Here is a 13,465-nt window from a genome sequence, read left to right on the forward strand (position 1 = left end):
CAATACTGTGAAAACAGCAGCAGGCTCCTGCTTTCTTACCCCCTGAACACAATGCTGCCTTTTCCAGGATTGGATCCAACAGCTCTCAGAACCTCCTCAGGAACTATGTGTTTCCCAAGGATTACCTGCACTTGCTTACACAGCCCTATCCTGTGTTCTGAAAACTTTTCAAAGCCCATTCATCTGAGACTGGTGAGTTCAGGACAGTAGTCCCAAGTGTCTTGTCCTACGCTGACAGTTCATTCTCATGAGGCATCACTTACCCTTGACAGAGGATTTTTCCAAGGGGCATTGGATGTGCAGGAGAATTGTGTGTGCTGACTCCTGTCAGATCAGCACAGGATACCATCAAGGCCCCATTTGCTCTTGATTTTGGAACTCATGGTCTTGGCACTGTCTTGTTGTTATTTAGGTCCCTGTCAGTCCCTAATTGAATTTTAGCATGGGAACCCAGGGCAGCTGCCTTCAAAGATATTCCTAGTATGGACCACATCTTCACCGTGCCAGACGTAAAGCACAACAAAACACCAGGCAGGCAGAGAACCCTCAGGGGCTGGAACTGGCATGTTCAAACACTCTGGCTTGACCTTGGCCAGCACAGATTCAGAGCACAGCTTCTATGTAGGAAGATCTCCTTCCTCCTCTCAGAGTTTAGGACATCTAGAGTTAGGCTACGGTGCTGGCACACATGTGAGCAGGTTCAGCACTCTGGGCTTGTTCAGTGTCAAAGCCTGCCTGCCACCCCTGTGTCACAGTCACAGCAGCCCATCTCATGAGAATTCTAGGGGTGCTGATATCCTGGGTGACTACTCCATGTTCTGCTGCTAGTTTCTTTGCTTCCACATGGACAACTGAGAGAAGGGATTGATTAAGTGTAGGTGAGGAAGCCCTGCTAATATCTACTTGGTGTTACCAAAGACAATGGGTTCTGACTGGCAAGATCTTTGAATTAGATTTTGAAAAATGCCACCTCGGGACAGTTAGTAGGTACTCTCAGGAAGGTGCAGCATGGTGGGCACAATGGGACAGGATCCCTGAGGCTGGTGCAGTGGGACAGGGTCGTTGGGGCAGGTAAAACTGAGTAGGAAACGTGAGCCAGGAACAACAGGGCAGGGACCCAGGTTCAGTTACAACAGAGCAGGGATCCTGGGGGAGATGCAATGGGGCAGGAGTCCTGGGGAAGGGATCTTGTAGTAGTGGCCCTGTGGCATGTGCAACTGGCAGGGACCCTGGGGCAGGTGCACTGTGACGTGCACCCAAGCTGGAATGTTCAGACGGGTGTGTGTTTGCTTCATGCAGCTGCTGTCTGAAGTAGAGAACACTGGCAACTGCCCCAGAGGGGATTTTGGGAAGTCCTTCCAAGAATGCCTCAGCTCCTAACTGAGAAGCTATACATTCCACAGATGTGCCTTTATTGAGATGAGCAGATTCTAAGGGGGGCTGCCTTGAATGAACAGCCGAAGAAAGCAGAAATGAAGAACAAGCAATTGCAGCAGACATGTCCGAGGTGTTTAGCTCAGAAAAGTAGGACTGGAAGAAACTGATTAAGTCAAATCACTTCTCTGTCTATCTATCCATCCATCCATCCATCCATCCATCCATCCATCCATCCATCCATCCATCCATTTCCCTGAGGGAAGTCAGCTTTTCTTTCTGAGAAGGTCAAAGCAGCGCTCCCTTGTGGTGACAATGAGGATTGCAGGCAGTGAGATAAGTGGGTATTTATTTATTTATTTATTTATTTATTTATTTATTTATTTCATGATCTGCGATAGACTGCCACTTGTGGCCAGTCCCCATCTGCATCAGCTGTACCATAAACCCAGTCTCAGTGTGACACAGAAAAGGCCTAATTGGAAAGTATGTCCTCTCTCTAAGCGACACTGTATAATAACATACTCTGGACTGCAGGTCAGTCAAGGCCTGTGTTTAGGAGACTTGTGGACAGATGAATGTCTGTGAGTCTGGACTTAGACTCTGTGGAGGGCTCAGGTCACCTGACTGTCCTGAAGCTTCCCACTGTGATTTACTTCCCTCCTACAGAGCCAGACACCTGAGCAACTGCATTTCCTGGTTATCCCCTAATCCTCTTACACTGTGTAGTGTGTTCAATCTCAGGGAGGGCCTGGGAATCTGAGAGACACCACTGAGCCCCCTGGGCCTGGCTGACTCAACCTGAGGCTACTCTGTGTGTCTTCATTTTGCTCACCCTCCAGAGACCTCAAAAGTCCGCAGTGAGCTTGCTGAGAGGTCAGGAACCTCCATATTGGCCCAAGAGCAACTGTCCTCTTTTACAGGTTCATCCACAGAGCTTGTAATTCTGATTGGTGCAACAGTCAGGAAGAGTGAAAGATGTCATCTCCCAAGGACAAGTGCTGTGCTAGTGGACACTGAGGAACTTCAGGGATCAAACCCTTCCCCATTCTTCTCCAGCCTCTCTTGTTCTTCGTTGAGATGTTTCCTGCAGATCTAAAAGATCCAGGCAATCCATGACATGGGTTTGAACATAATCTCGACATTTTATTCATTGCCTGATAACTAAGACTAGGTAAAATTTATTTATTTATTTATTTATTTATTTATTCATTCATTCATTCATTCAATCAATCAATCGTTATGCATACGTACAGGGTAGCTGTATTTAGAAAGACCAGAGAGGGCATCAGATGTCATTAGAGACATTTGTGAGCCTCCATGTGTTTGCTGGGATTTGAACTCAGGACCTCTGAAAGAGCATTCAGTGCTCTTAGCCACTTATCAATCTTTCCATTTTCCAGGCTAACTTTTTTACTTCCAATAATGTCTTCTTTATTCAGGTTACATCCTGATCCCAGTCACTCTCCCTCTTCCCTTCCCAGTCCCACCTTACAAATCCTTTCTACCATAATGCTCTCCCTTCTCTTTGGACAAGGGGAGAGTCCCTGGGTACCACACCACCCCGGGACATCTAGTCCCAGGTGGCCCGAGCACATTCTGCCCCACAGATTTACAATCAGGCAGTCCGGGTATGGGGAACAGATCCAATGGCAGGCAACACAGACTGAGACAGTCCTGGATCTACTTGTCAGATGACCCACATGGAGACCAACTGCAGATAGCTAACCTGGCTCTGGGGTTGGTTGCACAGGCTCTAGCATACTCCATGGTCCAAGGTATCTGACGGTAGGGGACTTCTTGTAGTGTTTTAACCCAACCAGTTTCCTTGTCACTCTCCCCCACTCTTCCACAAGACTTCCCGAGCTCCATCTGAGGATTGGCTGTGGCTTTCAGCTGCTGACTGAAGCCTCTGGAGACAGGTGTGCTACTTTTCTGTCTGCAAGTAAATCAGAAAGAATATCATAAATAGCGTCAGAGGTTGTGTCTGTCACATGAGACAGAACTCACTTTGTGTCAGTCATTGACTGGTTGGTCCCTCAATATCTGCTTTACCTTTATCCCTGCACACTTATTGGCAAGACAGATTTCGAGTTGAAAGTTTTGTGAATGTATTGATGTCTCCTTCCTCTTCTAGAAGTGTTTCTTGTTACAGGAGTGGCCATTTCGTTTTCATGCTCTGGTAAGCCTGCAAGGGAGGCTTTGTGTTGGGTCCAGTAGTTAAAAGCAAGACCTGGGAAGAGGAACGGCAGAGTTGTGATCTAGGACTTCCTGCAGCAGCCAGCTCTGGGTCCTGGGAGCCTAGGCAGGCTTTGCAGTCATAGAGCTCCATCCACTGCCCAAGTCCCATCCTGACACCTTCTCCATCTCTATTACAGACCATTGTAATTCTGGCATAGTCGCTCTGTCCTGTGCCCGATAGGCCATCCTACCCTGGAAGAACAGAGAGTTCAAGGACGGCCAAATTTCACTTAAGCAAACTTGTTCTCAGACTGTGTGGTTGCTCTGTGTTAGCTCTCATAACACACTTTCCTCTACGTTGCCTTAGGCTGTATCCTCCAAGCATCCCACCATGCATCAGCTCCATATCCTGACGAACCTACCTTAGGGTCCCTGATAATTCCAGATACTTTAATGTTCTCCCAGGATGGACTGTGGCCCCTGTGTGGCTCACATTGATCCTAGAAGTTCTTGGGAGCCTCCATGCCATGGCATAGGATGTCTCTGAATCCGCACTGGCCTGAGGGATTCCATCTGGCACAGGATTCTCTCCCTATTGTTGAATTTTGGCACTTACGTTTTTCAGGAATGGCTCTGCATGTGGTCAACACACACTACCCTGGAAGACCAGAGAGTTCAAGGACGGCCAACTTTCACTTAAGCAAACTTTTTCACAGAGTGTGTGGGTCCCATCAGCAGAGAGTAGCCTCCACATTGCAATGATGTGCAAACTTGTGCCTTTCAGCCATGATGGACTTTAGGATCTACCCTGAGGACCCTCCACAAGCCACAGGTGGGTGATGTGTAAATTGGGCATGTTATTGGGTCAGGTCTTCAGTGCAGTGCCTTAAGCTGACAGCCTTTTGGGAGGGCATATGCTTCTCTATTAAATGAACTGGTTCCACTGTTGGCCTGGAGTCTGCTGTGTCTGCCGCTCATGCTCTCCTCCAAGTCTCTAACTGTCCCTAACTCTCCTTGACTGGCTGGTCAATCAGTCTTCATACCAGTCTAGAGCCATTCTATAAACACAGAACCCAGACTGTCCTCTGCCGACGTTTAACGGGGCTGCTGGTTTAGTGTCCTGGGTTCCCTATGGGGGTTCAAACTCAAGTTTCTTAGGTCCCTATGTGTCTGACAAAAAGCCTTTAGAACAAGGTAGATGTGAAGAAATCAGGAAATAAACTCCTGCAGTACTTCATGTCTACCACTGGAGGGCTCTACACTTTTCTGGTCCTGGTGTGCTACTCAGCAAACCCTCTCACTGGAAGGCCCTGTGCCTGAAGCAGAGAACCTCTGCTAAACACAATGTTACCAAGAAACTGGCTGTATCTTCACGGCAGCCTGTAGAAGATTCTCCACGACCCTGAGGACCCAATTGGGAAAACTTAGGTAGGCAGGGTGTGGGAGCCACCAGGGCTGTATGGAGACCTTACCCAGAATTTAATCTCCAGCTGTGCATTCCGATTAACATGACCCACACTCCTATGAAGGTCTCTGGGTGGCTCCTGATATGAGTTGGGGGAGGGGGTAGGACAAGGAAGCTGGGTCAAGACAGAAGCACTGTCCTTACTCACTGCGTCTGGGCTTGTTCCTGCCCTAACTGTGAAGCAGGAAACAAACACCCACTCCTCATGGGACTGTCCGTGATGAGGCCAGCTGAGGATCTGAACTGTCAGCAAGAAAGACAGGAGCTGTATGTGCCACAAACCAGAGCACAGTGTCCCGCATAAGCCCATCTCTCAAATGATGCTATCTCCTCCCCAGAGTGGCTCCAGTCTGGGTTAGGAGTGGGTCATGTATTCCGAGCTCTCTGCTACTCCTGCAAACACAGCAATGGTGCCTTCTCATGCTCATCTATACTGAGCATAGGGAGCAGCCAGAGGTCATACTCATGGGAATTCAGACTCAGTTCAATCTGCTATCCTGTAGCCCATGAGTCTGGACTCAACTTTACTGGTCAAGGCCAGTGGTTTATTTCCTGGACAAGACTTTAAGAATGTTAGTGACACATTGTATGCCCTTGGCTGGCCTTCACTCTAATAGCCCTGAGTGACCATTCCAGCCTGCACCCAGGGATTCAGATCAGCATTGGCCAGAGCAGGCTCTTTGCTACCTGGTCCTATAGCTCACCTCCACTGTAGTTCATGTGTCCTGGCTGCTGCAGCTGCTCCAGAAGCTACCAGATGTCTTCCCACATAATCCTGTAGTCCCTGTGGGCTCATCCACAGACATCTCACACTCTCCCTGCTGGGAGTTAGGCTGGATGCCTGCTGTGTGGGAGCTGCCTTGCCTTGTGGAGCAGAGTCAGAAGCAGTGGAGGAGATGTTGTCTGTTGCTCTTAATGTCCTCAGTGCCCAGGGCTTGCCTGTGGTGTGGTTGTGGTCCAGCTCCAGTTAATCACTGATATAAATTCAGCCCGTAGAAGCTGCGTACCCCATGAGGCAGAGTGAGGACCATAACTGAGGGGGAACCATGCAATCCAGGACCCTGTGGGGATCAGGGAATATTCCAGGTCCCCTCTCACGCAGGATGCAAGGCTAGGAGCTCTGTGTGCCCTGACACAGGGGCATGGGACCGTGACTCCCATGAAATGCTCCTTCATACCTATTACATCATCAGCTTTGAGAAGGTCTTCCTCAGTAAGAACATTCCACACTGCTTGCCTCTGCCATCTGGCTCTCTTTTCCAGGGCTGCATGCCCTCAGGAACATTGACATGTCTTCTATGAACATTAATATTCTGTTAAATCATTTTGATAAACAGTTCTCAGCATGATATCTGTGTCCAGAAGTAGTCATCAGCAATTCTCACGGGGACAGGGAATCAAAATCTTCCCCCTGCTGTTCATCCTCCTCTTTCTCCTCCTCTTCCTTCTCTTCCTCCACCTCCTCTTCTTTCTCCTCCTCTCTTCATCTTCCTCCTCCTCCTCCTCCTCCTACCCTCCTCGCTCTCCTCCTCCTGCTGCTGCTGTGCCTAATGCTGCTTCTGCTATTGTTGCTACTCCTGTTGCTGCTGTAGTTTCTGCTGGTGTCTTTTCCATTGCCATGTGTCTGAAATCACCTACTGTTTATACTGAGGACATGAAAGAATTTCCAGATGACACTGTGAAATAGACAAGACAATTTATTCCAAGCAAAAAAGACAGTGAGGTAGAATTCTTAGCTTACCATTTGGGGCTTTGATTTGCCTTACTATATTATAACTTCTTTTTTCTACTTCTCAGTTGAGGTCTTTGAAAGAAAACATTTAGAACTACTACCTATAAAATTCAATAGATCACTAGGTCTTAGGAACAAAAAAAAAACCAGTATGCAAAACAATATGCATGCATGCAGGATTCTGACCATCAACTATAACCCACAAACTAGGTTGTTGATACTTATTCAATGACAAACCTTGTTAATTAGTTATGAGGCATAATGGAATGGGATGTTACATTTGAAAACATAAGACTCTGCTCTACAGCACTTGTGATTGATGACCACATGTGAAAAGATCAGTAGCCCCTGGAGGAGTCCATGAGCCCATGACCCTCTAGTCCTCACCCTGTGGGAGCTATTGGCCTAAGGGGGAGCTGGAGGCCATCTGAAGGGATGGGCCAACTAGAAAACTCTGTAGAGTGTGGAACTCATCAATCCTATTGGGTCCCTGCTGGGAAGAGGAGAAATCAAGGAGAGGGAGAAGGCTTGGTGTTGGGGAAACCTCATAAAGAACTTAGAGAAGATACAAGGTAAGAATTGTGGGGAAAATGGAAACCAGAGACAGAGGAAGGACCAGCATAGAGCAAACTGAAAAGGACAAAGCACAAAGGTACCTGGGCTATGCCTGCTGCTTGTTCTCTGGACTCTCCCTGTGGCTCATTTCTGGGGGGAGATTCTGTTCTGCCCCAGGCGAGGTTTCTTTCTCCTTGGCATGCAGCAACACAGCTTTATCAGGGCATTTGCTATATTCCTGGTCCACCCCTTAAAACCTCTGTGCCGGACCCTGCTGGGGATGGGCTTATCCTCTAATGGGGCTCTGTGGGAGAGTGGGTTGTCTTCTTTGATTTCCTTATTGCTACTCTTCTCAGTGAAGATGCTTGTTGTTTGAATGCATGGGACACTCACGGCACATTTGTGATAGTGGTCCTGTGTAGGTGTCATCGGTAGAGGCCTGAGACGACCAGCCACAGTGGATCTTTTGCCTCCTTTTGGATGAGCATTCTGGCCATAGTGAGATACGTGACCATGGGAGGATGACACCCGCAAGGTGCCAAGGACTGGCAGGCTTCCACTCCTCTTTGGTTCTAATCTAAAAGCAGCAGCAGGATCAAGGCTAGGGAATGGTGCTGCAACGGGACTCATTTGCTGTGCCTGGGCTGTGCAGCCATCCCCCTGGAGAGCCTGCTTTTGTAGAAAGAAATAAGTTGCCATTTCCTCATTATATTTTCTTTGTTTTAAAGAGTGTTTTACTACAGAGGCTTGGAATCCAATGCTTTTCATGGCATCCAAAATGGCCGGGTCTGGTGTGAGGGGAAGCATTTCTTCATAGGGACCTATCAATCCGTTCCAGTGTTCTTTGAACCAAGGGTGTTTCATCGCCTTTCTTGCTGTTGGTCTAAAGTTGGGATTTACCCTCAGTAATTTACTAAGGAGGTCCTCCAGTTCTTTTGAAACCCCACAGGGAGCAGGATATACCCCTGCCACTACTTGTCTCTGCAGTTCTTGGATGATCACTGAATCAAATGGGAGCTTTCCCACTACCATACAGTACAAGACCACTCCTATAATCCACATATCATTCTTCGGCCCGTCATACCGATGGCCAAGGAGGAGTTCAGGGGAACCAAAAGAGTACGTGCCGCAGTGGTGGTTTAGCATTTTTCCAGGTTGAAATTGGGTGCTAAGCCCAAAGTCGATGACTTTGACCTTTTTGTTTTTATCAATCATTATATTGTCCAGTTTGAGGTCTCGGTGAACAATCCCCTTTCCATGGCAGTAGCTCACTGCTGACAATATCTGTTCAAATATTTGCCGGGCCTCATCCTCCTCTATGTGCCCTGACTCTCTGATGTACTGGTAGAGTTCTTGGCCTTCCACCAGCTCCATTATGAGGTATATTCTCGTTTCCTTTTCAATAACTTGTATGAGAGACACTATGTTGGGGTGGTTGATCTTTCTCATTATGTTTGCTTCCATCATGGCTGGCTGGAACCACTGCTTGTCCTTTCGCAGAACTTTGACAGCCACCGGGGTTCCTGTGAGCCGGTGGTGGGCCAGGAGGACTTTGGCGTTGCCCCCTTGCCCAATTGTCCCCAATACTTGGTATTGGGAATGGAAGTTGCCCTCCTCAGAGATACTGGGCTCGGGTGTAGGGGTTGGTAACTCCTCCTCAGTCTCTGTAGGCATTTTATCAGTACTAATGCTACCTAAAAATAACAAACAAATGGAATCAAATAATGAAAAAGATGGAGCAATATAGGAGCTAAAATTACACTTGTGGTACCTAAAAGAAACAAACAAAAGAAGAAGAAAAAAAAACAAACAAAGACAAAGTAAAAACTAGACTAGAAAAATAGAGCAAAATTATGAAAAAGTTAAGGGGAAAATATGAAGAGTCATAAGTAAAAGCCACCCAAATAACCAACCCCAAAAGAGAAAGCCAAGAGCACACACATACTAAATGCAATGATGAAAATAAAAATCGTCATACTACAATAGGATTGGGCGTCCAAAGATGGCCAATACTATGAATAGATGTTCATTGAAGAAAAAAAAACAGATGAAAGAAACGAGAGGAGAAAGAATTAGTATAAGACAAAACAAACAAATATAAAAAGCCAACACTTAAGGGAAAACTCCATTGAATTTCAGGACCTAGTGATCCACAAAAATCCACAACTCTCCAGAGCAAAATACTGAAAATTAAAATTAACCAACCACAAGGAATAAGGCAGTTAAATATCAGTGAACAGTAAACCTTAAACAAAGGCCGAAGAGTGAAAGTGTCACAAAGGGCAAATTTGTATCAAGTCTAAGCCAATGATTGCTTGTACTCAATAAATAGAGAAACAGGAATAATGTAAAAGGATGAAACCGCAGGACATTGAAAATGGAGATAGAGTTAATCATCCGACTGCAGAACCGTAAATAATCAAAGCAGTAATATAGCATGTGAGAACATAAAAACCACTAAAAAATGAAACCAGCAATCCATAAAAAATAAATAAATAAATAAAACAAAAAACAAAACCCCAATAAGGAAATAGCCAGTTGCGTGGCAATATGTGACCTAATTCTTTCTCTTGAAGTCATCCAAAAATCAATCAATCAAGAAATAGGCAGCCAGCCATCTACATACGCCTTTAAACTGATATTATGGGGTTGGCATACCAAATGCCTGGGAGCGACTGGTCAGCCAACCCAGATACTTGGGCAGCTGCAGGCCAGTGAGAGAGCCTGTCTTGAAAATAAGGTTGAGAACCTACCTCAGGAACAGCAGCCGGGGTGACTTCTGGCCTCTACACTCTCTTGCACTGAGGTGCAGGTAATATAGATACAAGGGGCAAAAGGGGATGGGCACGTGCACACACAGACACACACAGACACACACACACACACACACACACACACAAGCACACACACACACACAGGCACTCACACAGGCACAGGCACACACACAGGAACACACACAGAAATACACAGAAGTGAACTTATACTCACACAAACTCTTACAAACACCCAGATTCACACAAAGCACGCATACTTACACACAAGCAAAGCTGAAAAAACACACGTCAGACACATACACACATACACACAGGGATACACATACGCACAAGAAGACATACACACATACAAACACATACACACATAAAAACCTGTAAACTCACACACTCCTACATATACTGACAAACACACAGGCAAAAGTGTACACGCACTCACACACAGGCCAATCTGTCAACACACACTCTCTTACACACACTGATACATACACATATACACAGTACAGTAAAATTCGATACAACCACACACAGCTCACTAGATACAACCAAGTCGCAGAGGGCTCCACTCCACACCTCCTCTCAAAGCACTCAAAGAATTCCAGGCCTGGCAACAGCTTAATATGTGTTTGCTGGGCCACCTCACAATCGCTCCTCATGAGGTCACAATAGGACCTGTCATGACATGGTTGGGAAGGACTCTGAGACCGTGGCTTCTATGGGCTATGGAAAGACTTTAGGCTGTTAGAAATAAAACCCTGTAAGATGTTTAGCTGTCCATAGTTCTCTGTTTTGAATGCTTACTCTGCATCCTGCTAAAAAGTCCTCATGTTTACACTCAGGGTGTCACGTTATCTTTGAATTCTGAAGGAATAGCCTCAAACTGATGGTATAGTTTTCTTTTTTTAAAGACAAAGCTGTTTCTAAACTGACCCATCAAGAGGACACTGTTCTCATAAGTCCTCAGAAAGGCTCTAGGTTATCATCAAACACCTGAGACAAAGCTGCAGGACTAGGCAGAGACTTGAGTTTGAATCCCCCAAACGCCTAATGGATGCATCAGCAAAGCTCATAAGCTTTCTCTGTGGAGAAGTTAACATGGACCAACAGATTAGAGGGCCAGAGCCCCAACCCATGCTGGGTGGACACTTTCCTCTGACATCCAACACAGAGATCTTTGTACAGAGATCAGGAGAAGGCTTCTCTGAATAGCTGTGCAGAGCACCTCAGGCTCAGGGACTCAGGACTGACACCCATAGAATGCTGTAGTGGAACCCTTTGTGATTCAAGGGCTCATCTGCCTGGGTCCCTGAGCCTCTAGAGATGATCCCAGGACTGGGCTGTGGCTGCTTATGGGCTCAGACAGGGAGGTGCCAGGGGGTTTGCCCTTGGCTCCTGGGAGTAGAGCAGTTTTTCTTTCCCTGTCCCTGCTTTTTGAACTTTTCTTTCCTTGGGAAAATGGAAGGACTGGAAGAAGTCTGGCTATGGAGAGTGAGGCTGGCTGGGAAACTGCTCGCTGTTCTCCATTGTCATCCTGCTGGGGGTTTGGAGTTGTTGGCAGGTTAGCCTCTCCACCATTCCAATCTGCTTCTCTCCATTTAATCCATGCATCTCTGTCTCTTCGCTTCGTGACATGGTTGCACAAGTCCTACCTGTAGCTGCCACTCCAGGGCATAAGTCCCTCAGTGAGTGAATTCCAGATGGTTCTGTCTAGAGAGAAATTGTACAGGGTCGTTGCTCAGTATGTAGGTACATGGAAGAGGATACTGCACGGCATCCAAACACATTTCATATAACATCAATCCACATACTCTGGTACTCATCAGTTCTATTTACACCTTTCGCGATTACTGCTATTCACTGTACTGTGAAGTGTGAATTTTTATTATGTTTCACTTCTTCAAAGGAAGAGACAGTGTTTAGCACTGGAGATTCCAAAGGCCTAGCTGGAAGGGAGGCCTTGACACACAGGTGTGCTCCTGGGAAAGAGCTCTTTCATAAAACACCCCGTTGAATCCCATCATGTATGGATTGCTCTATGCCCTATCTAGGGTTGACCTCAGTGTATATATATATATATATATATACATGTATATATATATATATGTGTGTATATATATACATGTATATATATATATATGTGTATATATATATGTATATTGACTTGAGTAATTTTTATATACATTTCCAGTATTCCCTTTCCCAGTTTTCGTGCAAACATCCCCTTCCCTCCTCCCCATCCTGCCCCCCTTGTCGCCCTCCTCCCAAAAATCTAGTTCACTGGGGGTTCAGTCTTAGCAGGACCCAGGGCTTCCCCTTCCAATGGTGATCTTACTAGGATATTAATTCTCCATGTTCCCTTCCCCAGCTTCCAGACTTTAGATGACTGGATGCCCTGACTGATTTTTACACAGGATAAAAGTCGGCTACATTTGTGTTTGATTATTAACAGTGCCTCTGGAACTAAACTCAGATCATCAGCTATTCCTTTCACCTCTGAACCATCTCAAAAGCTCACACTATATATTCTGTTCTGTCCTCAGTGTACCATGTATTGCTATAATCACCAGCATTGTTAAAGCAAGCCAAAGGAGATTTATAAAATCTTCAGATTTTGAAATTTACATTCACACATAGCTTGTGGTACACATCATTAATCCCCCTTTCATGAGAGAGAAGGTCTCTATACTGTCCAAACCACCCTTGTGTACAGGGTGAGTTTTAGGACAGCTTCAGTTTGTGGTAACACTCTGTCTCAAATTAAGCACACAACAGCAACAACCCAACCACACTCACACAGAAACACATGCATGGAACATACACACACACACACACACGCACACGCACACACACACACACACACACACACACACACACACACACACAGAGCACTTTCCAGTTTCTACCCTTCTGATTCGTCAAGTGAGCAATTAGTGTAACTGTACTTTAATCTCACCTACCTCAGTCCTTCCAGTCTGTAGGCTTCTCTTAAACCCTCAGGAATTGGCAACTGACATCAGGCCGGTTTCTGCTTGCTGGTGGGGAAATTGGGTTGTGTTGCTTTGTTAATCTGCACTCCCTCAGCCAACCTCCACAGGCCCTGAGAAGATTCCATTAACCTCCTTCAGAGTACTTTAGTGTTTTAAAGTCATACTCAACAAAGTAAGAAACCATTTGGTTTGATTGCAGCATTTAGGATTGTGTTGAGTAGGCACCAGCAGAATGTACACTGTTTATGAAGTAGGTCTGTGAGTAAGGGCTAGGTGTAATTTTATCTGCTGAGTGAGTGAGCGTTTGCTCCATATCGTTACCCATTTTGGCTTCTGTGGTATTTTTATTCCTATAGACTAAACGGTTTGAGTTTGTGTTGGCTTCTTCTGTGATTTCAGT

At 46.1% G+C, this 13,465-nt stretch overlaps 1 protein-coding gene across 1 annotated transcript; it reads right to left on the reverse strand.

Moving 5' to 3' along the window:
* Positions 1 to 5,578: 5,578 nt before the first annotated feature.
* LOC134485087 (sperm motility kinase Y-like) lies at positions 5,579 to 10,679 on the reverse strand. Its single transcript, XM_063280887.1, has 3 exons — positions 10,061 to 10,679; positions 7,409 to 9,001; positions 5,579 to 6,696 (listed from the first exon to the last, which is right to left on the reverse strand). The coding sequence occupies exon 2, from the start codon at positions 8,979 to 8,981 to the stop codon at positions 7,452 to 7,454; it is 1,530 nt and encodes a 509-aa protein (XP_063136957.1). The 5' UTR covers positions 8,982 to 9,001; positions 10,061 to 10,679; the 3' UTR covers positions 5,579 to 6,696; positions 7,409 to 7,451.
* Between the last annotated feature and the right edge of the window lie 2,786 nt (positions 10,680 to 13,465).

This window comes from Rattus norvegicus, chromosome 1, assembly GCF_036323735.1.
Source record: "Rattus norvegicus strain BN/NHsdMcwi chromosome 1, GRCr8, whole genome shotgun sequence".
Classification (NCBI taxonomy): Eukaryota; Metazoa; Chordata; class Mammalia; order Rodentia; family Muridae; genus Rattus; species Rattus norvegicus.